At 43.6% G+C, this 24,795-nt stretch overlaps 1 protein-coding gene across 1 annotated transcript in view; it reads left to right on the top strand.

The window, feature by feature from the left end:
* The window catches only part of LOC147693060 (uncharacterized), a 294,395-nt gene that overhangs the window by 129,382 nt on the left and 140,218 nt on the right, over nt 1-24,795 (top strand). The window contains exons 32-37 of the mRNA XM_086939574.1: nt 2,568-2,603; nt 7,381-7,425; nt 7,822-7,893; nt 10,827-10,871; nt 11,503-11,565; nt 19,446-19,490. Of these exons, the coding sequence (XP_086795700.1) occupies nt 2,568-2,603; nt 7,381-7,425; nt 7,822-7,893; nt 10,827-10,871; nt 11,503-11,565; nt 19,446-19,490 (306 nt within the window). The remainder of the gene's footprint in view (nt 1-2,567; nt 2,604-7,380; nt 7,426-7,821; nt 7,894-10,826; nt 10,872-11,502; nt 11,566-19,445; nt 19,491-24,795) is intronic.

Raw genomic sequence — 24,795 nt, 5'->3', positions numbered from 1 at the left:
TTTGGACTTCTGGTACTTTCACACTGTGGTTTTGAGGAGTCCATCTCAGACCCGAGTCTGTTGTTGGCTGTTCCAGTTGACGCATCAGTATCAGTTGTAAAAGTTGTCCCTGTTCCATTTAAGTATACTTTAGTATTTTATTTATATTTATTTATTTTCTCTAGCCCAGTGACTTACTTAATGAATGAGTGGGGTATATTATTCCGCATAACTTCATGACACACGACCAATCAATGTGTCAATTGTTTCCCAGTTGTAGTACTGAAGATTTATGCTGACGTAATGAGCTTACGCTCAAAATGCCAATAAAGAAATTTAAAAAACAATCAATGAGAGCCTTGAAGCAGTATGAATATGGTATCTCTTCAGAAAGCGATAGGATGGGAGCAGCAACATGATCGTTAACACCGGCCTTTATACTCTCTTGCGTCATTAGTGCATTATACGAATCTACATGACATGACATAACATAACATTCAATCAATCAATCACTTGTAAAGCACACTACATGCCCGTGAGGGTCTCTAGGTGCTGGGATGCTAGGGGGGAGGGGGGGTTACTGTTCGAACAGCCAGGTCTTGAGTAGCCTCCTGAAGGTCAGCAGGTCATGGGTCTGTTGTATGCAAAAACCAACAGTTGATGGACAGAATGCAGAACAATGTCATACATTCACCCCAGTACAGAGATCTGGGCCTAAATCCATCGTTTTTTTGCTCACCATGCCATTCCAGTTTGAACCCAGCCATATGCAAATCAGTCTTGACCCTGTGCCCCATGGGAACAGTCCAGCCCGAACTGCCAAGCCAGGTCGTCCCTGGACTGGAAACAAGCATCCAAGGACCGGTTTCGGGTTTTTGCACTAGGGTCTGTCGTAGGCTCAGTGGGAGGGTGTTCCATGTCTTGGCGGCGAGGTGGGAGAAGGATCTTCTTCTAGCATTGGCACAGATGTAGGAGTAACCACCTCAAGAAGTATTTGAGATAAAGCTCAGAAGTCAGATGAGTCTTTGTGCAACAGCAGATTGTGCTCTCCTGAACTTCAAGTGTGCTTGGGTTTAGGATGAAGCAGGCGTGCAAATATGCCCCATACGTGACTTCTGGGCACTCTATGGTTGGTAAATAGAAATGGTGGGCATGCTAGTATTAGTCCCTGACCTGCCTGCGATTGGCACCTGTTGACATCCAATGACACAGCACTGACCCAGGCGGAAGCAGAGACTGGCCATCCACCCACAGAGTTGGTAGCCTACGAGGTCAATTGCAGGTTTCTCAACTTTTTTGTCATGTCTACTTGTCATTTTCAAATTTATGGACCTTGATTGCAAGCAGTTTTGGACATCTGGTCATGGCGCACATGCTAAACCCCCCTCACTGAATATGCCTTTAACAAACAAACTTGGCATATCATTGGCAGACTCCAAGTGGCACATGTTCAGTAAATCCAGAATAGGACCGTGCAAAATGTGCACGGGTGGCGTACGTTTCGAAAGCTTAATGTGATATTCACTGTGGCTTTTCACCATCCACATTTAGGGTTTACAAAATATGGGAGTAGGGCTGGCAAGCAGGTTTGCAGCTCTTACCAGAGTGACAGCACAATATTTGACATAAGGACGACGATGTATCAGATGACAAGTATTTCCACTTTAGAGAAAAGGAAAATTTGGGTTTCTCTGAATTTATTTTGAAAGAGTACATGGCCATTCATCTACATAGGGTAACAAGGTAAAGTTTCAGATTGATTATGGCATCTAATACAGCCACCCATACTCAATATGTGTGACATCCGTCACTTTCATATCTACCATCTTTTGTCATATTCCTTCCCTGCCTCAAGTGTGGGACACCTTCACTCTTTTCTCTAATCTATCTATCTTAAGGGCTTTTTTGTGCCATTTTGTGTTTATGCGATTGTGATCAATGTTTTTTGTCAAACATTTATAGCACACCCCACTCTCACACAACATGCAAGGGAGTGAGTGGATTCACGTATAATAGGAATTCATATTTTTTATACAAAATGTGCCTTCCACTTTTTTAGGTCAACACATGTACCATCATATTAGATACATTCATAGAGAATCCTCGCTATTCTACACCTCCTTGGGGTATGGACACAGAACATTGCAGTGTTTGGGCATTCACAGGTAGCCGCAGGAGGTGGTCTACACTGTAGGGTAATTTGGCATTATCTCAACAGATCACAACCCGGGAAAGGTCAGTTGGGCCGCAGAAGAGTAAGTCACATGCCAGTTTCCATCACAAGCACCAATAACTCCTAACCCTAACTACGTTTAAGGTTGTTGCGAAGTTTCTTGATTCTCTGATTGATTCTTCCGTAGGCCAGGCCTTTTCCAGCATCCACGCTCATTTGTTGACCCTCATTTGGTGTCTTAGAGATTTTGATGAATAATGATGCAGTGCTCACTTATAGCTTCTCCTTTCTGTGCTTCTCATGTCCTGATTGGTTGAACTGACTTGTAGTAGTATCCGGTTCCATGTGAATGAGTGCAGAAAGATATTGAGTTGCTATTTGAAATTCTGAAATATTTAAAATGTTTTCTTTGCAGGGAGAAAGGGGTGAGAAAGGAGACAAAGGAGATTCGGTATGTCAGAATATACATTTTCTGTACTGGCATGTTATATGTTATTTTACTCTTTAAATACACAAGTATATGATCTCTTAGCTCGCATAATACTAATGCATACAGTCGATATAGATCTTAAGAAGGAGGAAGTTTGATAAGTGTGTATCAATTCATAAGCTGCCCTTGGTTTCAGGTCCATCATGTGCACAGAGGATCAGCTCTAGCAGATATTATATATTATTTTACAACATTGACTGCTTGAAGAACTTCCCTTAAGTCCCATCTGTGTGCTGCCAACAGACCAGCACCTCTCAAGAGGCTGTGCAGCAATATGTTAACCCCATCACAAGCCACAGGGGAGACAGAACCTCACTGTGTGCTTTGCAGGGAGGAGCTCTCAGGTGCAATTATCTGGTCCTCATGAACCTGGCCATGCAGTTCTGAAGACTAGCACACCCGATTGCCTGTGTTTGTTCTCAAAATAGAAACTTGTGTATAAAATAAGACTAATTCCAGCAGGATCAGGGTGTGGTGCTCCAGGCTGAGGGCAGACACGGGTTCTTAAAAACCAAGAGGAGTCACTGCAGGGTGGAGATGTCCTCTTTCCAGAGAGCCTGCTGCAAGTGTTTGATGGATATTGTGGAATGACACGATCTTTAAGATGTTTTTGCACATTTCTCATCCTACGTTACACTAAAGCCATGCCATTACACAGCATCCCCATGCCGAGCCGCCATTTCCACCTTCAAGGGTTTCTAAGGACACGGGCTAGAAGAACAAGTAGATTTAGAAATAGGATTATGGCAACTCTTGTTGGAAACATTTTGCAAAGTCACGGATGAGTGGAAGGAGATTTGGGAAGCAGGTGCCAATTTCCCACGTGTGTTTCTCACAGCAAACTCCAGAAGAGGGTGTACGGCTGCCCAGCCGGGAACATCCTTTATTGACTACCTTAGCTTGGAAATGTTCCTGTAGCAAACCAAGCGGCAACCCATTTCCTTTGAACTTCTTTGAAGCACTGCTCTCTCTGCCAATGAACGCTGTACAACATCTTGTGGACCTCACTGTCAAATAAAACATCTCTGATAATAAGCTGATGAATGATAGAGGATCAACTGGCACATGCATCAAGGTAGGCTTTTGCGACTCCTTAATTGCGATTATTAAGGAATCGCAATTAAGGAATTGCAAAAGCCTATGCATGTAGGAATCGCTATAAAAATAGCGATTTCTAAATTTTCCTTAATTGCGACTCGCAATTAAGGAATGCCTGCCCATTCATTCCTATGGGCCTAAAGGCCCATAGGAATGAATGGGAGATTGCATGCGCAATTTGCGAGTACCAGTAGGTACTCGCAAATTGCTCATGCAATTTCAAGGGTGCCAAAATGTCACTGTGTTGCACCCCTGAAATTGTGATGTGCACATATGTTGCGCACACACATGCCCTAAGGCATAGGTTTCCAAACTTTTCATGTTGGTGACACACTTTTTAGACATTCCTGATTTAGTGACACGGTAATGCGAGCGTGTGTCGCGAGCGAGCCTGAACCACTTAAGGGGGGGGTTCTCCCCATGTGAGAATTTTGAAAAAATAGTGGGCAAATGGTGCATTTTCAAGCAAATTTGAGAAAGCAGAAAGGTTAATAAAGCAATTGTGAATCTGTTCTTAACAAAGACAGCGACTGGCAAAACTGGGTTTAAGGTTAGGTTTGTGCCTGAAATAAGAATATATTCATGCATAAATTGACAGATGACCCAGTGATTTACGGCACAAAAAGGGCACCCCCACAGCATGTGGAGTGTTGGTTTTGGCTAATGTTTCTTCCTTCTTAATAACTAAAAAGAAACATGTTAATTAAATTAGAATAATTCCCAGTTAAAAAAATAAGGCAGTACATTAGATCGACTGTCGGTTGGGTTGTGGAGTTTTTGTTTTGCCATGTTAGCAAAGTAAAACTGATTTCCTGTATTGGGCCAAATATCAAGTTGCTGGTAAGCTATTATGTTATAATCAACTTTAAGCATTTTGGCCTTGTTTGTCACATGCTGTCCCTTTTTTTAGGTTCCGTCTAGGCTGAGCATGTGCTGTCTCGAACAGCCATGTTGTTATTTTAATCTGGGGGCTTCAGCCCGCCCATATGCTTAACACTTGTTTGCTCCATTGCATTCTCATATACTTCGTTCCCGTTAGTCCATAGCATAAAAGCGTCATGCTTCTTCCTGTGTTTGACGCTCCCCCAAAACATGGACCAAGTGCTTGGGTCCATCCACTGCTCCCATTGTAGGAGCTACTTTTTCCTTGTCTTTGAGCACTCCACACGAATGCTGGTGTTTTTACCCGCACCATCTTCTCTCGCCCGCCCCAACCCTGTTGATACGTTTTCTTTGTAGATCTGCTTTATTATTCACCTCACTTGCCGAGCCAGCAACATAATAAGTGATGTATGCTTACCCCTTTGAGCTCATCCACTTACGCACAGATCAAGAAAATAAATGGCCTTCCTGCTAGTTAGGAGCTTGGGCCTCAGTTTTCTAAATGCACCTGTTTTAACTAGCATATTATTAATTTCCTAAACACCGCTTCATGGTTCGTTGTAAAGGAAATGTACTATGTACCTATGTACTAACTCACCCTGCCCTCGCTTTTCAGTATTAGGGCACATAAGTGAACTTCATTAATACTAAAATGAGCAATAGCTGCTACATCGTTCCAAGAGACGCACATGCAGCTCTTGGCACTATGTAGAAGACTGGGCACAAGTTTTGTTTCTTTTACAGTGCAATAGTGCTACTAATCCCATTGCAGAGTGTCAGAGCGCTTTATACGTATGCATTACACTTTGGCAATAAATGATGTGTGTAAATCAAGGGAGCGTTACATAAGACTGGGAGAGTTACAAGGTGTAGGAGCCACATGTCCTTGGTTCACTGTGCTATATTAGAATAATTACAATGTATGAACTGCAAGTAACAAAAGGATCTCTGTGTTCAAAGCACTTAACTCACTTGCCCATTTACATACAATAAAAATCTGTCATCTGCGCGTTACATAATGTGCTTTCCTGGAGACCTATTAACCCTCAATGCTACTTTGACTCAAAACTGGGATTAGACAAAACACAGACCTCTCCAGCAAATAGTTATTTTACCATTATTATTCCTTGAGCTTTACTAAGCACACAAAGATCTCTGCCACAGGTGCCTTAACTCCATGATATTTTAAAATGCAGACTTTGCAACCAGTTGAGTAGAACAGATTTAATGCCGCGTTTCTCCTTGTTACCAGTTTCTTTGTGGCAGGTTTTTAAAAAATAAATACATGTTAAGGACCTGATTTTTCATTGAGGTTGCATATTCTTTTTGCACAACTCCCAAACTGATAATTCTTACAGCAATGACATCTGCGTAACTCGAACCTAGGGTAAGGGGGAAACATTGACACTACCCAAGTTGGAGAATCCATTAATCCAGTTCTTACCCCGATAGAATAAGCGATAGACGATGAAATGCAATGTAAACTAATGCAAGTAGATGGAATGTCTTGGGCATAATCATGCGAACATGTCAAAAACAGAGATTGTGCTCAATACTCCCTCCACCAGATATCAGGCCCCAGCGTTCAAGATGCTTTCAGAATTTATGATAACAGGCTTAAATAAAGATTTGTTATAACTTGGCCTTAACTGCAACCCTGAACATGATCAAGCATCCGCGAAAGCCACGTGAAACTGCCACAGGGAACTCACAGCAATTTGCCTGTGTATGAAAGTCTTACCCTTCAAAATCATTGCTGTGTTCCACCCAATTGTTCGGTTCTCTTCATACCCCTATATAATAGTGAAGGCCCACATGACATACTTAAACTGGGAATCATCTTGCATCTATTTACTGCCATTACGGCCCTCTCACACATTAAATCAAACAATATCGATTGCGTTTCCTTTTTAGAGGAGACACATTACGCTTGAAATCTGCACTTAAGGAACACGAAAATTACCTTTAACAAGTAGGATATCGCCATCCTAATTTAGTTACAACAAAATATCTTTCTTGAATGGGGGATTTATGTTCAGCAAAAAGCAAAATCCAAATACCAACTGCCGCAGACACTCCCAATAGCAGAGCTTTCCAAAGTATGCGGCGCAGACGTCCTGATGCACGAGAATGTACGTACGTCTAATCAAGCATGTCATTCTGTCTTAAACATTTAAGACAGAAGTACATGCTTGATTAGAGAGTTCCGTCGCTCGACACACCCACACATGTCAGGCGACACAGTACTGTGTCCCAACACATACTTTGGAAAGCTCTGCCCTAAGGGCATGTGTGTGCGCAACATGAAACTTTGAAAAATGCACAAAAGTGCATTTTTCAAAGTTGTTGCAAATTACCATGAAGTTCAACTTCATGGTAATTTGCGCCCCCTATTAGCGAAATCGCTCATTTTTTTTACTTTAATGCATTGCACTAGAGGAATCTCAATTTGCTATTCCCTAAATGCAATCGCAATTTAAGAAATCCCACTTCAGAGATTACTTTAATTGCGATATTTGCATTTGGGGTGATGCATCCCAAATGCAAAAATACCAGTCGCAAAGGGGCAGATTCTGAGAACCTGCCCGTTTGCAACCGGTTTTTCTTTTGATGCATGTGCCTGCAAGTTTGTTAGTTACAGGCAAGTCATTTTACAGCGACCCACCGCCTATAACAAGTTGTATGTTTGTGCACATTGGAGAGTATACATGAGGTTGAAAAACATTTATCGTAATAACTTTTCTTATTTCCTCCACAGGGTAAAGATGGCGCACCCGGCCCTGTGGGCCCAATGGGTCCGAAGGTAACTGACTGTCTACGATGTAGGTGTAATAATGACTGCAAAGCTAACATAGGATTTACATTGTAGGTGGTTACAGCATGAACCTGTGGTAACAGCACAAGAGCCTCCACTTCTCTTGTTTTCGAGGGGAAGAGGCAACTTTGCTAATCTACAAGCCAGTTCCCGAAATATCTAGCGGGGTCAGGCGTATGGCTCTAGGCCTATGCTGATACGTCTGGGGCAAAGTAAGTCACACAGGAGGCATGGAAACGTTGGTTTTCTGTTCGCACCTACTATCTTTTCAGAGACAGAGGCCTGTTGAGATATCTCCTGTCTACCAGAAAGGACATGCAGGAGAAGGTAGAGGTCTGTGGTCAGTGATCTTTGGCAGTGTTCTAATGGCTGTTTTCATTTCAGGGAGAAATTGTGGAGTTGATTGCGACCGGGTTACCTGGTGAGCGAGGTGTCATGGGACCCAGAGGAGCCAAGGTTGGTGACATCACTTTTGACGCAAACGTGCTCTATATAACCTTTCTTGAGATCTTTTGGCTCCGAATGCGCAAGCACAGAATTCACTGAGACCTATAATACCTGCAAATATTTATAAAGATAGTTTGCATATTATTTCTTCCATTATATTTATTGATTACTTCATTTCTCCTTTGTGTTTGAATTTTTTGTGAAAATTGACAGATTTTAGATCCTTTTTCACTGTTTTCTTTCAGTTCTTCCTTTTAACTAACAGCTCGAGCCATTTGTTTTCTTGTTTTTTCCAAACATCCAACCCCCAAAGTATCTGCATCCATTTTTTCTGTTTAGTTATTCCAGAGTAGAGACACAATTTGAAGCGAAACAGCACACTTAGGGGCAGATTTACAAGCCCCCTGCGCCACCACTACGTCACTTTTAGTGGTGTACTGGTGACACAGGGGGCTCCTCCATATTTACAAGGAGAGGAAAAGCCACCCTGCATGACTTTTTCTCTCCTAGTAAATATGGCCCCTTCACACACAGCACTGAACGTGGAAGGGGCGTTCCATGGGTGTTGCTGTCGGTGTTCCCACGCAACACCCATGGAACAAGACACATCACCAGATTTACGAGAAATCATGAATCTGGAGATGTGTGTGAATGCTACGCCACCCTAGAGGTGGCGTAGTGAGGAGAAATGTTTCATTTCTCCTCGTTTTCTCCTCTATCAATGCGTGCTGCATTCTACAGCATGCATTGAAAGAGGAAAAAGCTTTGTGATTGTTTTGTGCAGGAAGGTGTCCTTTCCTGCACAAAAACAATCTCCCCACGACACAGGCATCCTTGCACCATGGTGCAAGGGTGCCTGAGCTGGCGCATGGCTGCAGTTTGTGCGCCAGCGTAGGGGAAGCACAGAGATGCAACATATTCTTGTAAATATGTTGCATCTCTGTGCTTTCCAAACTAACGCAGCATGGCGCAGCAAAATGACTTTCTGCACGGCGCTGCGTTAGTTTGTATTAAATCTGCCCCTTAGAGCCCCATTGTTGGGGCTGTATGTGTTCCTTCCATGATTTATGTGTGTATTTATTACATCATGGGTTTGAGGTTACTCTCTAGAGCGAACATACAGGCTGGGCTCTGCAAGTAATAGACATAAACAAAATACAAATGTCCATACATGTTATCTAATAATCAGAGATGGCACTGTATTTGTTTTGGTAGCTATTCTTAATTTGATTATTCAATGTTTCCCAGATGGGAAAGGGGTTTGAAGCAAACTCTTGTGGCAAGTCATTTTCTGGTCATTTTAATTCCTCAAGAAGGGCATGTTAGAATACTTGCAAAGGTGGTAAAATGTCTATCTTATAGAGACTTTCTAGCTGCATATTCCTTACCTTTGAATTCCCCAGGCATCAGGCTGGATCTGGAAACTTTTGCATGAGCAGCACCCCTTGCGTGCACCTTTGAGTGGCTCCATTCAGCTCTGCGTGATGTCATTGGTGTTGTTAGCGACGGTTATGAAGTTGCGGTGACCTATGTAGGTGACAGGGTTTTTCTCTTTTCCACACCAGGAGCGCAGAGCCAAGAAGTCACTGACATGATTGTGTGTCATTACTAGGGCCCTGAAAAAGGGAGCAATCTTAGCCCTAACAAATGAGTCTGCCAAGCAAGGAGGCATGTGTGGGTCTATAAGGAATCTGCAGCTAGATATGGTCTCTACAAGATAATGCGTTACTGAAGGTAGGTAACGTGTTCATCTGATGTAGACTTCTAGCTGCAGATTCCTTACCTTTGAATAGATACCCAAGCCATACCATCCTGGCAGTGGGCTACAGACAAATTTTCTCACACTAAGAGGTCCTCCGGAACTGAATGGGCAAAATGTCAATCCCTGCTGACTTGACTGTCCAGGCTGTAGGGTTTGGAAAACATGTTCAAAGATGCCCACGTTGCTGCCTGGCAGATGTCCAGGACTGGGACACCCCGAGCCAACGCCATGGTCGCACACCTTCCCCCTAGTGGAATGAGCTTGAACACCCTCATGGAGCTGCTTCTTAGCCATGTAATAGCAGATCGCAATGAAGAGAACGAGTCCGCGAGAATTGGTCTGTTTCTGCACTGTCCAACCACGTACCCGATAAAGAGTTGGTCATCCACCAAAAAATCTCTTGTGCAGTCAAGGTAGACTGACAACTCTCTTTTTGGGTCCAGATGGTGGATTCGCTCCTCTTCCTTCGAGGGATGCGGGGGAGCAAAGAAGGTGGGCAGCATGACTGATGGACCCAGATGGAATGGGGTCAATACCTTTGAAAAGAATGAAACCCAGAAAAAAAAACACCACTTTATCTGCAAAGACCATCATATATGGGGGTTTGCAACTCACTCACCCTCCAAGCCAATGTTATTGCCACTAGAAAGGCTGTTTTGATGGTAAGCAGCCAAAGGGGACAATTATGCGCACAGGGGGTACTGCTCACACAAAAGTTTCCAGATCCGGCCTGACGCCTGGGGCAATTAAAAGGTAAGGAATCACAGCTAGATATTGTCTCTCCCAGGTATTGCGTTACTGGAGGTAAATAGCTTGTTCAATACCTTCAGAAAATAATTTTAAGGGGTCCTTTTTTAAATGTAGCAACCACAGATGGGCTGACCCATGAGACAACTGGGAGATACAAAAAAGACAGGGTCTGTGAAAAGTGAGCAGGGCTAAGGACTTGTCAGTCACACACCAGGCTGGCTTTGTGTGGCTCTGCTTTATAGATGTTTGCCTGTTTGGGCTTTACGCACCTAAATAATGGGTACCCTTTCCCTAGCAGGATGTAGTGTGTTAATGACCGAACCCAAACACCCCGTGTAATAATGTGACACACTGTACTGCCATGTGCTGACACCTCATTTCCTATCTCAGAACCTAATGCTTATCGCTTGTTCTTCCTCTTCCTGTGCAGGGCGACCACGGAGCTGATGGCGAAAAAGGTCCCAAAGGAGATAAGGTCTGAGTATAGTAAGTCTATTGCCATGCCTTTGCTGCCTTGATGTAGCCAATAAGAAGCAATCTCTTCCCGCTACTACCGCTTTCATTGGCCGTTTCTTGTTGTCTTGTACATCTGTTTATTCTTTCACTTTATGATAACATACATGCATTACTTTAGAGGTCTTTTGTATGGCTCACTAGGGGAGAGTAAACTCAAAGGAAGGGGGTGAGACAATGTTCCTTCTGGATATGTTGACAAATTGAGGTCTTGGAAGCTGAAGCAGAAGTAGGTGCCATACTCTCAGCAGAGCTTGCTTCAGATAAAGTGAAAACGCCAGCCCAGATGAATGACTTCTCCAGATGATTGAGGCTGGTGACAGTAGTAAACATGGGTCACTCATTTTTATTTACATGAGTGAATATATTAGAAAATTATAAACATAAAATGAATCGAACATGGTTTATTGTAAAAAGACAATATGAATTAGGTCAAAAAAGATACTTTTGTAAAGCCGGTGTAAAGTGCTAGTGTGAATATTGGTTCCGAAAATGTATTCCCCTGACAACCTGTTGAGCCTGAATACTGTAATGCAAAAATGTGGTGGTGTGTCAAGCACAGTGTGTGACTCTGCCAGTTCTTTCGCTTTCAGGGTGGAGACGGGCAGAAAGGTGAACGCGGTGATTCTGGGGAGAAAGGCAGAGATGGATCACAGGTAAGAAGATCTTTCCTTTGTTCTTACCCCCTTGGAGTCAGAGATTTATCTTCACTGTAAAATAGTGTGCCTTTTTATCTGTATATCTACATATGTATGGAGGGCAGCCCACACTCAACCAACACATCCTTAGACTAGGAGGTATAGCATTACCAAAATCAACAAAGCTATTAAAAAGAGTAATGTTGTGGGAAGCTCATAGAGAAATACTATACATATGTAAAATAAACAAGTTAGCAAGAGTACAAAATGCATCTCTGATTTCAGAATTTCTTTGTACTGCCAAGGCACCAATGAAAATGGGCCACAGGGTGAGGTGTTGTATCTGTACCTGTGTGTGGTGTTTGTGTGTGGTGTGTGAGCATAAGTGTCTATGCCTGTTTTCTCTTTGTGTGTCCCTGTGTATCTGCACATGCATCTGTGTGTGCAATGGTATGGGAGGTCACAGGGCAAAAGTACTTTCATGGCACATTATTAAGGCCTTGTAACTTGTCCTTAGTAAAGTAGGTTTGTCTGGAAGTAGAGCTGTGTGAATCTGGGTTTCTGTGGCAGTAACTCCCCCCCACTTGTTGCCAGAGTACTGATGCACTTTGGCTTGATGTGCCCAGGGTCCCTGCCAATCAGGTTACCTGGGCCTGTGTTCTTTCCCAAAACTGTACCTTGTACCCCCAATTGGCACCTCTCTGGCCACTTGTCAATCCCTTGTAAAAGGTACCATGGGAACCATGGGCACTGTGGCCAGGGAAGGCCTCCAAGGGCTTCAGCACTTATTGTGCCACCCTTAGAGGCCCTGTACCTTTACACACACACACACTGTCTTCCAGGCTGCGTTTTTTTTGGTGCAGAACAAAGTGATGAGTTGACCTGGCACACATTCCTGTGTGCCATGCCTACAACCCACTGCCCTGGCATAGGTCAGCCACCCCTCTAGCAGGGTTCACTATACCAGAGGTGAGGGCACAGGCACATGAGCCCTGTAACCTCTACAGTGCCTAGACCAATTCTTAGACATTAAGAACATATGGTGCTGGGAGTTTGTCATTTGGTATCAAACTCCTCAACACATTAAACCGACACCGATGTCAGTGTGGGTTTTCATGTAAAAATACAATCAGAGGGCATTTTAGAGATGCCCCCTGAAAAACAACCAGCCTCTTTTGGGTTCCCTGACCGGTACACACCAGTCTGCCACCACAAGGCATTTTTCTGGACCCCTGGGGTGGGAGCCTTCGCTCCCTGAGCCCAGAAACAAAGCCTTTCCTGGGTGGAGGTGGTCACACCTCCCCCAGGCCAGGAAGAGCCATCTGTGGCAGGGGAGCTTCACAGGCCTTGCTGTCTTTGTAACACGACCCCCAGCCTCCCTTGCTATCAGGAGCAGGCCCCCTTCCTGTCACCCCTCCTTTTCATCAGGAAGACAGGCTGGAAAATTTAGCACAGCCCAGAAGGTGTGCCCACCTCTTCCAACTCCCCCACCCCCTCAGGTGAGGAAGGCGAGGTAAAGCCCACTCTTCAGTGCCCGCCATCTTGCAGATGGCAGGCACTCTAATCAGGATTAGGGATTGTGCCCACTCCCCCAAGTGGGGTGAGCACAACAGGCTACTGACCCCAAGACCCCTTAAAGCCCCCTAAATTCAGTATTTAGGGGGCAGGCTTGAACAAAGAAAACAGATTCCCGCAAATTAGGAAGAAGGACGAAAGAAGACCCCCAGCAGAAGAGACTGCAGAGAAGAACTGACTTGGCCCCAGCCCTGCCAACCCGTCTGCAGTTTCCAGAGATCCTGCAACAAAAGTCATATTGTCCTGCAGCCAGCAACCTCCAGGACCCCTGGAGGACTGCCTGCTTTCAACAAAGACCAATCTCCTGTGAACAGCAGCTCTGTTCAAAAGAACACAGGATTGGAGCATACTCCACTAAGGGCATTGTGGCCACAGTTGCACTCCTTAGTCGAGTGCCCCTGATGAACATATGCACGACATCACCTTGTACTTTAACCCAAACCTTGGCCACGCATTGTTTCCTGGGTATCCAGTGTTAAGATTTAAGGGTAGGACGTTGGCCCTAAGTCTATAGCTGACACTTCCATTCCTCCACTTGTTTCATCCCAGGTACTCAATAATAATACACAGGTTAAGAAGCCACAGAAAAATAGGGAAGGAAAATGACTCCTCAGACACTGGTTCAGAATGGTGCCAAAAGCAATCAAGATCATATCAGAACCTCTGTTCAAATATCTTGTACAAAAGAAACACAATACAGTGTGATTTGAAAAAAAAATACAAAACATAGAATCTGTTGGGTATGTAACACCAATGATATCATAAGATTTACATCTCTTTCCGCAAGGAAAGACTTTGATAAGCCCCAGTCCTTCCTCGACTCAGTCCTAGTACTGAACAGCTGAGGAGAGGCTTCAGAATCGCTGAAGTGGAGAAGGAGGCTCAGCAGAGTAGCAGGAAGGGCATGTGATGTAGTTGCTGAATAAAGTAACTTGCCTATGGAGAGGCTACCAGGATGGTGAGCAATAGCACCTGTAACAGAGCAGCGAATACAAGAATGCAGTAAACAAAGCAAGTATTCATAAGGCCCACAGGAGGTATCAGAGGGAGAAATGGTCTGGAGGGCCAGAGAACCAAAAGGCACAAGCTACATAGGTGACGGGTGCAGAATGCGGAGTGGCAAACTGAACGGTAGCAAAGGAGCTGAAGCAACTGGGAGAATTTGCAGGCCATGTTCCAGTGCCTGCATTCAGATTATATAATCACTGCATCCCAAAAGCTCCACCCACAACCCAGTATTGTCCATCAAGCGATGTTCCAGGATGCCGTTCTATATATATGAAAACAGCCTCTTCTCAACTTGAATAAGGGCTTGAAGCCTGATGTCTCAGTATTAACCTTTCCTAAGCGAGATTGTAGTAATTAAAGTTCTTGAATCCAGTATGTAAGGTAAATATAATTTATTGTAGATTAATCCAAGTTAAATGATCAATAGATATAATGATAAAAGTCCCACCAGGAGCAGATCTTCTCTCGCTCAGCCTGTCTGCCATCAACTGTCTCTACCTAGAGCAGTCAGGTACTTAACATTCTAGTATGACATCAAACATTCTATTACATGCAGTGGCTAAGCAATGGGGAAATCTAAGTAAGGGAAATGTAAAGCATGAGCAAGATGTAACACATCCCCCTTCCTTATAAAACAACAAATAAAGATAATAGAATAAATTGCATTGCATTCATAAAAATAATAATTGAACAATAAGATGGATTGCATTTTCATTTTAAAATATAATGACTACAGGAACACATTACATAGCATTCTTAATTAACAGTTGAAATGCAAGAAGGATTCCATTTTCATATTTAATGACCTTTCAAATCTAAAGGCCACATCCCCTTTCCAAAGAGAAAAAAAAAAATTTGTATCCACTAGAATGAAAATATGGATCACAAGTATAACTAAATAAAATCCACTAGAATGGAAAATATGGATTAAATACACAATAACATCCATAGGAATGAGAATGGATGGGTCAAATAAATAAATAAATATAAGCCAGATAGAGTAACCTGCGGCTTCTCAAAACAAAATAAGTACAATATGAACACCTCTAAACATAGAGCACTTGCGTGGTTCATAATAGCCAATAGAATAACTTGTGGCTTTTAACAACATTGCAAAATGGAACTCCTCAGAGTCCATAACCAGAAAATTTAGCAACTACGGCTCTTCTAAACATCAGCAACTGAACCCCTCAGAGTCCATACAAGCAAATTGAGCAACTTATTGCTCTCCATAACAATAGAACCATTGAACTCCTCAGAGTTCATATCAAACAAATGGAGCACCTCATAATGAGCACAGATGTGGCTCCGCAAACTACACACACAATAAATCTAAACTTCTCAGAGTTTATATCAAGAAAATAGAGCAATCTACAGCTCTTCACAGCTCAAAGCTAGGAATATGGAGCACCTCAAAATGAGCACCGAAGTGGCTTCCTAGAAAAAATCCAACACTGGGACAATTAATCCTCTGGAACGAAAACTTCACAATAATTAGAGCACATAGTGGTTCACAACAATAAGAGAAAATGCATGACTCAACTAAGTAATATATGTGAACTCCTCTAATTTTAGAGCACTAGAAAACGTGGCACATTAAAAATAAGCAAGAAAAACTTTGAACACCTCAATAGAAATTGAGCACATAAATGGTGGTTCAAATCAGCATAACAATATCAAACATGTCTGCAAATAAGCACGAGAATTAACACATTTTTAGCACCCCAACAACAGTTGAGCACATACATGGCTCAATCCAATAAAAGTAAACACATAACTCTATCCAAAATAAGAAGTAATAATGCATTAAAATAATATAAACATCAATACACTGTGAGTTATGTTAATCAGAATGAAATAGGCAAGTTGGTAAATATGAATGGTAAAGCATATTGAAAATTTTCCAAAATAATAAATTAAAATAACAAAAGTAGTCACCGTAGTCTGAATCTTGGAATGACAACAGAGCGATCTCTCACCCGAGCTCATCATTATAATCCATATCAGGCAAAGTCTTCACAGTCCTCTGAAAGCTTTTAACTTCTCTCATTAAATTTTCCAAACTCAGAAAAAGCGTGCGTGTCGCTGTACAGTAAAGTTGACACACTTTGAATCTAATAGCCCAGAGTTATCCTGCACCCGATCTCTAACATGGCTGCACGTAAGCCACGCAAGGCCGGGTGGCTCCAGGAGCTCAACATCGTTCCACAATAGCTTCTATATAGAGAAGACGTCATATCCTCTGGAGAAGCATCAAAGTACTGATGACAATGACATGGAGGTGAGGCTGCACGCTCTCGGTGTGTGCGCGCGGCAGGCAGCTCGCGCAGAGCTTCAAAATGGAAAGCTGTGGTTCAACTGCCAACATGTGAGGAATTGTTAAAGGTGAGCAAAACCTTACAAGGAACAGCGCGTCAATGTAACATAAATAAAAGCACTCACCGCATAAGAACATATTCATTTTGAATAATCCTTCCGTTTCCACAATGCTATGTTTGTACCATTTAAAAAGCTTTAAATTAGTATGCTCACATCGGTGTCCTGCGGGTAAATTGTTGATCGTGTGACTTCGAAAATTGAACTAGTAACATCCAGTAGGTGGCAGCAAACACCAAATAATTTGCTAGGTTTCCTCCTTTTGTATTTCTTTTCCGTGTATTTTCTTCCCTCGTTCCGTTTTTTAAAACATATTCTCACAACCAGAGTGTGCTGCCTCTCATAAATTGCAACCGGCTCAGTGGCTCTCATAAATTGCAACCGGTGTGTGCAGGTCTCCTCAAATTCAAGAGCAAACAGTGGGAGACTCTCTCTTCAAAACAGTTCTCTTAAGATTGAATCATGCAACTATAATTCTTCAGATTCGAGTTCAAATCATGCAGTTTGAAATTAAACAATGCCCTGGGATGGTAGGCTGTCCAGATGACTGGGGACACTGGTGGGGCTAACCAGGGCGTTTCAATTAATTTACCTTTTCTTTTCAGCTTTGAAAAGTTCCTTAGTTGCTGTAGTAATACATTAAATCCGTCTTCCTTCCACGCATAAGTTCAGTTCTGTACCTCGTCGCCAATTTGTAGTAATTAAAGTTCTTGAATCCAGTATGTAAGGTAAATATAATTTATTGTAGATTAATCCAAGTTAAATGATCAATAGATATAATGATAAAAGTCCCACCAGGAGCAGATCTTCTCTCGCTCAGCCTGTCTGCCATCAACTGTCTCTACCTAGAGCAGTCAGGTACTTAACATTCTAGTATGACATCAAACATTCTATTACATGCAGTGGCTAAGCAATGGGGGAAATCTAAGTAAGGGAAATGTAAAGCATGAGCAAGATGTAACAGAGATGTTTCCCACTAATCTTGACATCAAGTTGAAAACTGAAACCGCAGTTGGACATGCTGCACAGCGCAACCTGTTTCACTTACGTGAGCCTCATGTCCGCCCTTGCACTTTCAAAAAGTAGTTTACTACTTTGGTAAAGTTAACTCAAGCACATGAATCTATGAAAGATCCAATACTAGAGAAAAAATGTGTTGACCTGTTTCTACAGTTCCTGAGGATTGGTATCTTTCGTAGACATACATGCACCATTCATGATGCTACTAGTAGTTCTTTAAGCAGAACTATGAAAATCTAACAGTTGGTACCTCAGGGGAGGGTTGGACATCTGAGCTCCTCCACCTCTTTTCCTGGAGTTTGGGTAATAAAATGAGGTGGGTTGGCTACACGTAGTCATTGGTCAATGGCTGTTCCCAATGTTAGATGCTGTATATGATTACCACTGTGGTAACATTCTCTAGTAAGCGTTGCCAATCTGGTGTCGGGGAATAAATCAAGCATGAGAATCAATGAGAGATCTAATGACGTAGAATTAAATTACCGTGTGCATCAGATTCTACACTCCTACTGAGAATGCTATAAGTCTCCAGAACAACCTGCAAATTCATCACAAGTTCAATATTTACTTTGTTGTTGTCATAAGTTTCCAAGTGATTGCAAATGTATTGAAAACTTTTGCATCCAGTTCGGCCTATCAGAGCGCAAATGTCTCAATAATGAAAACAATAAGGGGAAGAACCAGGGAACCTGACATTTCTAATGGCCAAGTGTTGGACCTTCACTGTCAGCACATAGCATGAACTCCTAACTGCTGAGAAATGTTTGGAATGGCTAGAACACATGGCTAAATAGGTATGTTGCTGAGGTTTGGTCCAGTCTAGTGGAAAATTTCTCAAAACAGAGAGCCCGGTTTACACAATCATTTTGTAGTACGTAAATGAATGTTACAGTATTATTACTGCGGAATTAGTATATTGACATTAATTAATCATTTAATACGCATTTAATTTGATGAGTTAATGTGCTGTAACATTGTATTTTATTCGTTCTAGGTTAATCATTGCTAAAAATTAATTTACATTTAATAATACATCAAAATAATTATATATCTTTAAAAGAATAATAAACTTTCATATTGTTCCCTATACTGTATTAGGGAGATCTCCACTTTAGTGAGGGTGATCACCATTTATGTGCGTAAAGTTATGAGTTGTAATTTTACGCTAATAGATACTGTTATTGAAGGCTCCACCCCCCAACTTGAGGAGTTGGAGACATGTAAGTCTGCACCTACGTGTATATTTACACTTGAAAATAGTGAATATCAAAGAAGTATAGCTTTACACCCAGGTGCAGGAGCAGATTTACACATGATTAAATCTACACATGTAAATGTACCTTTTTGATTCACACCCATTATCTCTAAGTCAACTTGTCTAAGATGGGTAATTTTGGGGCAGATATACAATGACGCGAATGTTCCTCATTCTAGAATCAGGGCACACTAGGGCATTTCATCAAACTGCAAATAGCAGAACTCCAAAATTCAGACCCTCCCTGCATGAACGTCTGACAAGATGGGTCAAACCTCCCTCCTGAGACATGCCAGGTTAGGCAAAGTTCTGCAAAATTAGATCTTCTGTTATGAGCAGACTTCATACTCTCCCGGTGAGTGGCTAAAAGATTGCCAGCATTTACATTTCCAGCCACACTGCAGAACCTTTCATCCTCTAACTGGCCATTGCACCGTTTACAGTCACTAAGACATTTCTCTTTGAAAGCTGTAGTTGCATCGTTAACATATTTTAATTCACTATTGCCACAACAAAGACATCATGATATTTTGGAAAATAAGGCATCTTTGCAACTGGTGAGTGTTGTGTACCTGTGCCTAAATATTTAGTATTCAGGTATGATATGTTACATTATTGGACTTGTTCCATCCATTCAACATGTTCTCTGCCTGTCTTCATGTAGGGCCCTCCAGGAGAAAGAGGACCAGCTGGACCGGAAGGAAAACCGGTGAGTACGGGACTGAATAAGAGTGGTCACTAAAACATGCTCAATTTAAACAGAAAACCTTTTACTAATGGTATCCAAAATGGGCGAATACATTTTTTTTTACATTTGAAATGTATTTAGTATAGCCTTATAGCCTGCCGTATCGGGCTATACCGGCTATTAAAGGCCCTCTCCAGCGTTAACAAGGGAGAGGGACTTCAATAGCCGGTATAGCCCAGCTACGAAGGGCTATAAGGCTGTTAGTACATTTTGCCACTAGAGGGCAGAATGTTCTAACAAATAAAACAGAGCCTTTAGGGAGCGCGAGGGGATTGGAATCCTCTCAGGCTCCTTGAAGCCTTTGTTCACAGCCAGAGCAGTGAACAAAGAAACATTGAAATGTTGATGCTGCGAGCTCCTACCGGCCATTTCAAGCCCGGAGCCACTCCATTGTCATCAATGGAGCTCCCAACATTCCAATGTTCTAATAAAAACTTGCAAGCACTGTAATGTGCAAAGCTTATTAGGTTTATCAGAGAACAGGGCCAAACTCTCTACTTTCTGACCCCTGCAAGGATTATCCTCACAGTCTGACCCACCAGTATACTCCACACAACCAGATCCAGCCACGTTCACTACTCACACTCTACACTGCTCCTGTGGCCCTCCCTGGCTCCTCTTACCAGACGATTAGAAGGGCGGCAGGCTCCAGTGATCCCCTGCTCCAGTGATCTCCTGCTCCAGTGATCCCCTGCTCCAGTCATCTACTGCTCCAGTGATCTCCTGCTCCAGGGTGTCTCCTGCTTTCGGAGTTTTTGAAAGGCTGAAACTGTCGGCAAGAAATCGCCAGAGGGAGACAGTCCCATAGGTTCTTTTATTAAATCATTTACATTGGGTGACATCTGGAGTCTTTTACTATGGCCACAATGTCCTGGCTTCACTGTGTGTGCCTTATGAATGACTACACATCCAGAGAAATGTTTTAAAAACCCATTCTAAAATAAGCATGTTAAAGCAGGTAGAGCAAAGAACGACAACGCTCATATTTTGCACAATTGTCTTGAAATACACAATGTTTTCAGACCTGTAGGATTTAAAATGTGTATGAACAAATGGAAAGGAATATTTTTGTGGCTCAATATTTCACTAGACTAAGTTTGCATAAGTAAGCACTGTAACTCATTGCTGAGACTATGAGGCTGGTAAAACCCCCAAATCTAAGTGATAGTTCAGAACACAAGGCAAGAGTCTATACCAGGGACAGGGCCTTTAACATCTATGCTAGTCTGAGACAGGATAACCTTGATAATAATAGATTGCTATTAGAACACTGCACTCACTGAAGACAAAATGCTCTTAAATAAACAAGAGGAAACAAAAAGATATCTTTGGATTATTGTTGTGCCAGCCATCATTGGCCCTGAGTTCATTCCATGCTTTCAGTAGAGGTCCCAACATTAGATTGTTCCGGTTAAGTAACATTATCCAGGTAGGTATTGACTGGGATGGAGTCAGAGTGCCCTCCTTCCGCGGGCAGCAATTACCTGGTAGAGCCCCGCCCGCTGAAAAAATATTTTTATGGTGAAAATCCTACTCTTAAAATTTGGAGTAAAATGCAAAAAACATAAGTTAGATAGTGAGTTTTTCATGAGACTATTAAGGTGGGAGTTTAGAAAAAGCTTATCTCCTGGTGTTTTGTAATGTCAAGGTTCCACTATTGTTGTCCCATTGATATGCATTGTAGTGAATGCCTGATTTTGAAGGTTTCCAAAAAAAGAAGCATAGAGAAAAGGTGAAAAAAGATTTCAGTCACAATATATATCATTTGAGGATGGTGCCAAAATACATTTAGAAAAGTGGTGAGTTCTGAGGTGGTTTCACCCTATGAAAAATACTAATCCCCTGCTGGGATTTGATGAACCATGTTTGATAAAAAAAAAGTATTTCCTATAGTTTTCTTATTGAAATTAGAGTCAGTGGTCCAGAGGATGAAATGAAAACACATTTTCTATAAATTCACAAATACCTTCCTCAGCCGTGCTAGAAAAGTCTGACATTCGAGTGGAACCTGCACTGCCAACATCAGCAGCCTGTCACTTGATTCCTCAGTGCTTTACTGCAAATGTTTTTATGGTCCGGGATGCCCGCCACCCCTTCCACCACCGATCCCAATGGTAGGAGACAGACACAGTTTGAACTTTTGGAAGGCAGGGGGGCCTCACGACCACCCCGGCTGTATTTATTAAAATATGAAACAAAATTTAAAACTTTAAATTAAATCGTTTCATGTATCCTGTACAAAATTCAACTTTCATTACATTTGATGAAGACAGGTATCCAGGCTAACCTTAAAAAATCTCTAATACAAAGATTTCCTAACCGAGTCTAACATCATGACATAATGCATTGCATACGAATGTTGTACATCCTATCGTTAGGGGCCAACGGCAAGGTCTTAACCGGTGTCAGATCCCTATCACCAAATTTCCGCCCTCACGTGTGAGTGGCGCATGCACAGAGGACTTTACCTTTGTAGCCAACTGTAACTTCCCTTGTAATGGGGCCCCCCTTTCACTCGGCGCCATCTTAAGGTCGTCCGAGTTCCCGTGCAGGGTATCCGTAAGAAGGACAGCGTGGACTACCCCCCTTTCCCCCCACTGTCTTCCGCCGGAGCGGATATCCGGCCCCCGGGAAATTCGCGGGAGGGGCATATAGCCGTCTCCCCCTGGGAGGGGCCTATGGCCGTCTCCCCCTGGGCGATCGCATCCATAATGGGTGCCGCCCCCCATGGGAGGGGCCAATGGCCGCCTCCCCCCGGGCGCTCCCATCCATAATGGGTGGCGCCCCCCCTAGGGACCTTGAAATCACTGCTCACCGATCATGACCTTACCGCCCGACCGAAGACTAAATAAATGCGACAGTTAGTTACCTACTAGGGGGAAAAAACCTATGCTTAATCTTAACTTACATCTAGGTATATCCAATGAACTATAAACATTGCTACAAAGGAAAAAAGGTCCTATAGCAGAGAACGTTTTTTATTGCATACATTCCATTACATTTCTACAAAGGAAAAAAGGCCTCTAGGCAAGTATTCAGTTGCATGCATACTCTTGGCATCGATTTAAGATGAGAGCAACGATTCCAACAAGATGTTTATTCATTACAATCAAATTGCGACTTAGAACTTTGTTTACTCCCAAACTTCTGCAACAGGGGCTGGTGGGTGGGTCAAAAACTGCAGCTTGTTCCCTTGAGGGCTCACGAGCGACGAGTGGTGCAGCCTTCAGAGCGCAGGAACAAGAGGACGCTTGCTGGATTTCCGCGCCTTTTATCTTGCAGCTGGAAGGCGGGGCAGCGTCCCCATCCCGCCCAGAGGTGCACAGACTTCCGGGCGGGTGTTAGGACCACCCTTTTTAGGCGGCGGGGGCGTGCTCCAACCACGCCGCTATGGGCATACCGGCTGGGACACGCCCCCGCCCAGCAAAGGTTTCCCGGGGGATCGGGACACCCAGCCATACGTTCGGGGTGACCGAGTGGTCTCCCCTTTCCATATGGTCCGGGATGCCCGCCACCCCTTCCACCACCAATCCCAATGGTAGGAGACAGACACAGTTTGAACTTTTGGAAGGCAGAGGGGCCTCACGACCACCCCGGCCGTATTTATTAAAATATGAAACAAAATGTAAAACTTTAAATTAAAAACGTTTCGTGTATCCTGTACAAAATTCAACTTTCATTACATTTGATGAAGACAGGTATCCAGGCTAACCTTAACAAATCTCTAATACAAAGATTTTCCTAACAGAGTCTAACATCATGACATAATGCATTGCATACGAATTATGTACATCCTATCGTTAGGGGCCAACGGCAAGGACTTAACCGGTGTCAGATCCCTATCACCAAACTTCCGCCCTCACGTGTGAGTGGCGCATGCGCAGAGGACTTTACCCTCGTAGCCAACTGTAACTTCCCTTGTCATGGGGGCCCCCTTTCACTCGGCGACATCTTAAGGTCGTCCGAGTTCCCGTGCGGGGTATCCGTAAGAAGGACAGCATGGAATCCCCCCCTTTCCCCGCACTCTCTTCCGCCGGAGCGGATATCCGGCTCCCGGGAAATTCGTGGGAGGGGCATATAGCCGTCTCCCCCTGGGAGGGGCCTATGGCCATCTCCCCCTGGGTGATCCCATCCGTAATGGGTGCCGCCCCCCCCATGGGAGGGGCCAATGGCCGCCTCCCCCCGGGCGCTCCCATCCATAATGGGTGGCGCCCGCCCTAGGGACCTTGAAATCACTGCTCACCGATCATGACCTTACTGCCACAGGCCAGATAGTTGACCGACTATCTGGCCCCCCCACACCTCCTATAGGTCATGTCTCCTCAATCCCACTAGCCAAGCTATCATGTCTCCTATCAATAAGTCATTCCCCACCCTGGACAGGTGTACCCCATCATCTGAATACCAGCGATCCCCCCAGATGCACCCATGAGGTATGCTTTGAAGATGAGCAGAGCGAAACAATTTCTCCATTTTATTGTTGACCCTCTTTACCGAATGGTTCAACGCTGTTGTGGGCAATCCACCCCTCCATACCTTCCTCAGAATCATGTGTGACCAAGCTATTGTACACCCCGGGAGCGTCTTTGCTAACCAACTAACTGCAGAAAGTATGTGCTCGATTAAAGCTCGTCTGCCCAACCTTACCAAGTCATTGCCCCCAATGTGCACTATGACTACAGATGGCGGTGACCTGTGCCGCCCTAACAATTCTTCCATAAAACTTTGCAGCCGGTCAATACACAGGCCGCCCTTCCCATGGAAGGACACCCTGAAACCATATTCCTCAGATGTGTGGATCGCATCACCTGTCTTGAATATGTCCGCGGCACACCTCACGTATGAGTGGCCCACGACCCAGACCACTCGTCTTCCATTCCTTGTTCCTGAAGTGGTGGTTAGCTGATACTGGGCCGGTCCCAATTTCCGCCCTGCGTCACAGGCTCGTGAAACTGTAATCCAAACAAAAGACAACAAGCGTGAGTGCACTTCTTCAGTAACTTACAACATGTGCAGCCGCACGTACCGTTTGAAACAATTCGAAGACCAGCGGCCTATTTGTTTAACATTGTCTGCCTGCAGAACCCCAGCCGTTGCTTCTGTAGCGGCCCCTATCCTGAATGAATGAGTCCCAAAATCACCCGGGTTCAAGCCCGCAGCTGCAATTGTGATTGCCAGCACCCTCTGGAACCGAAACTTTTTTAACGGGGTGCCGTCAGCATGTCGCAGCAAGGCCCCCCACGTTGTCAACCTTTGTTTTAGGTAG

This window comes from Lissotriton vulgaris, chromosome 9 (genome assembly GCF_964263255.1).
Source record: "Lissotriton vulgaris chromosome 9, aLisVul1.2, whole genome shotgun sequence".
Classification (NCBI taxonomy): domain Eukaryota; kingdom Metazoa; phylum Chordata; class Amphibia; order Caudata; family Salamandridae; genus Lissotriton; species Lissotriton vulgaris.
Note: the sequence above shows the minus strand (reverse complement) of the source record. Positions and strands in the feature narration are given on the sequence as shown.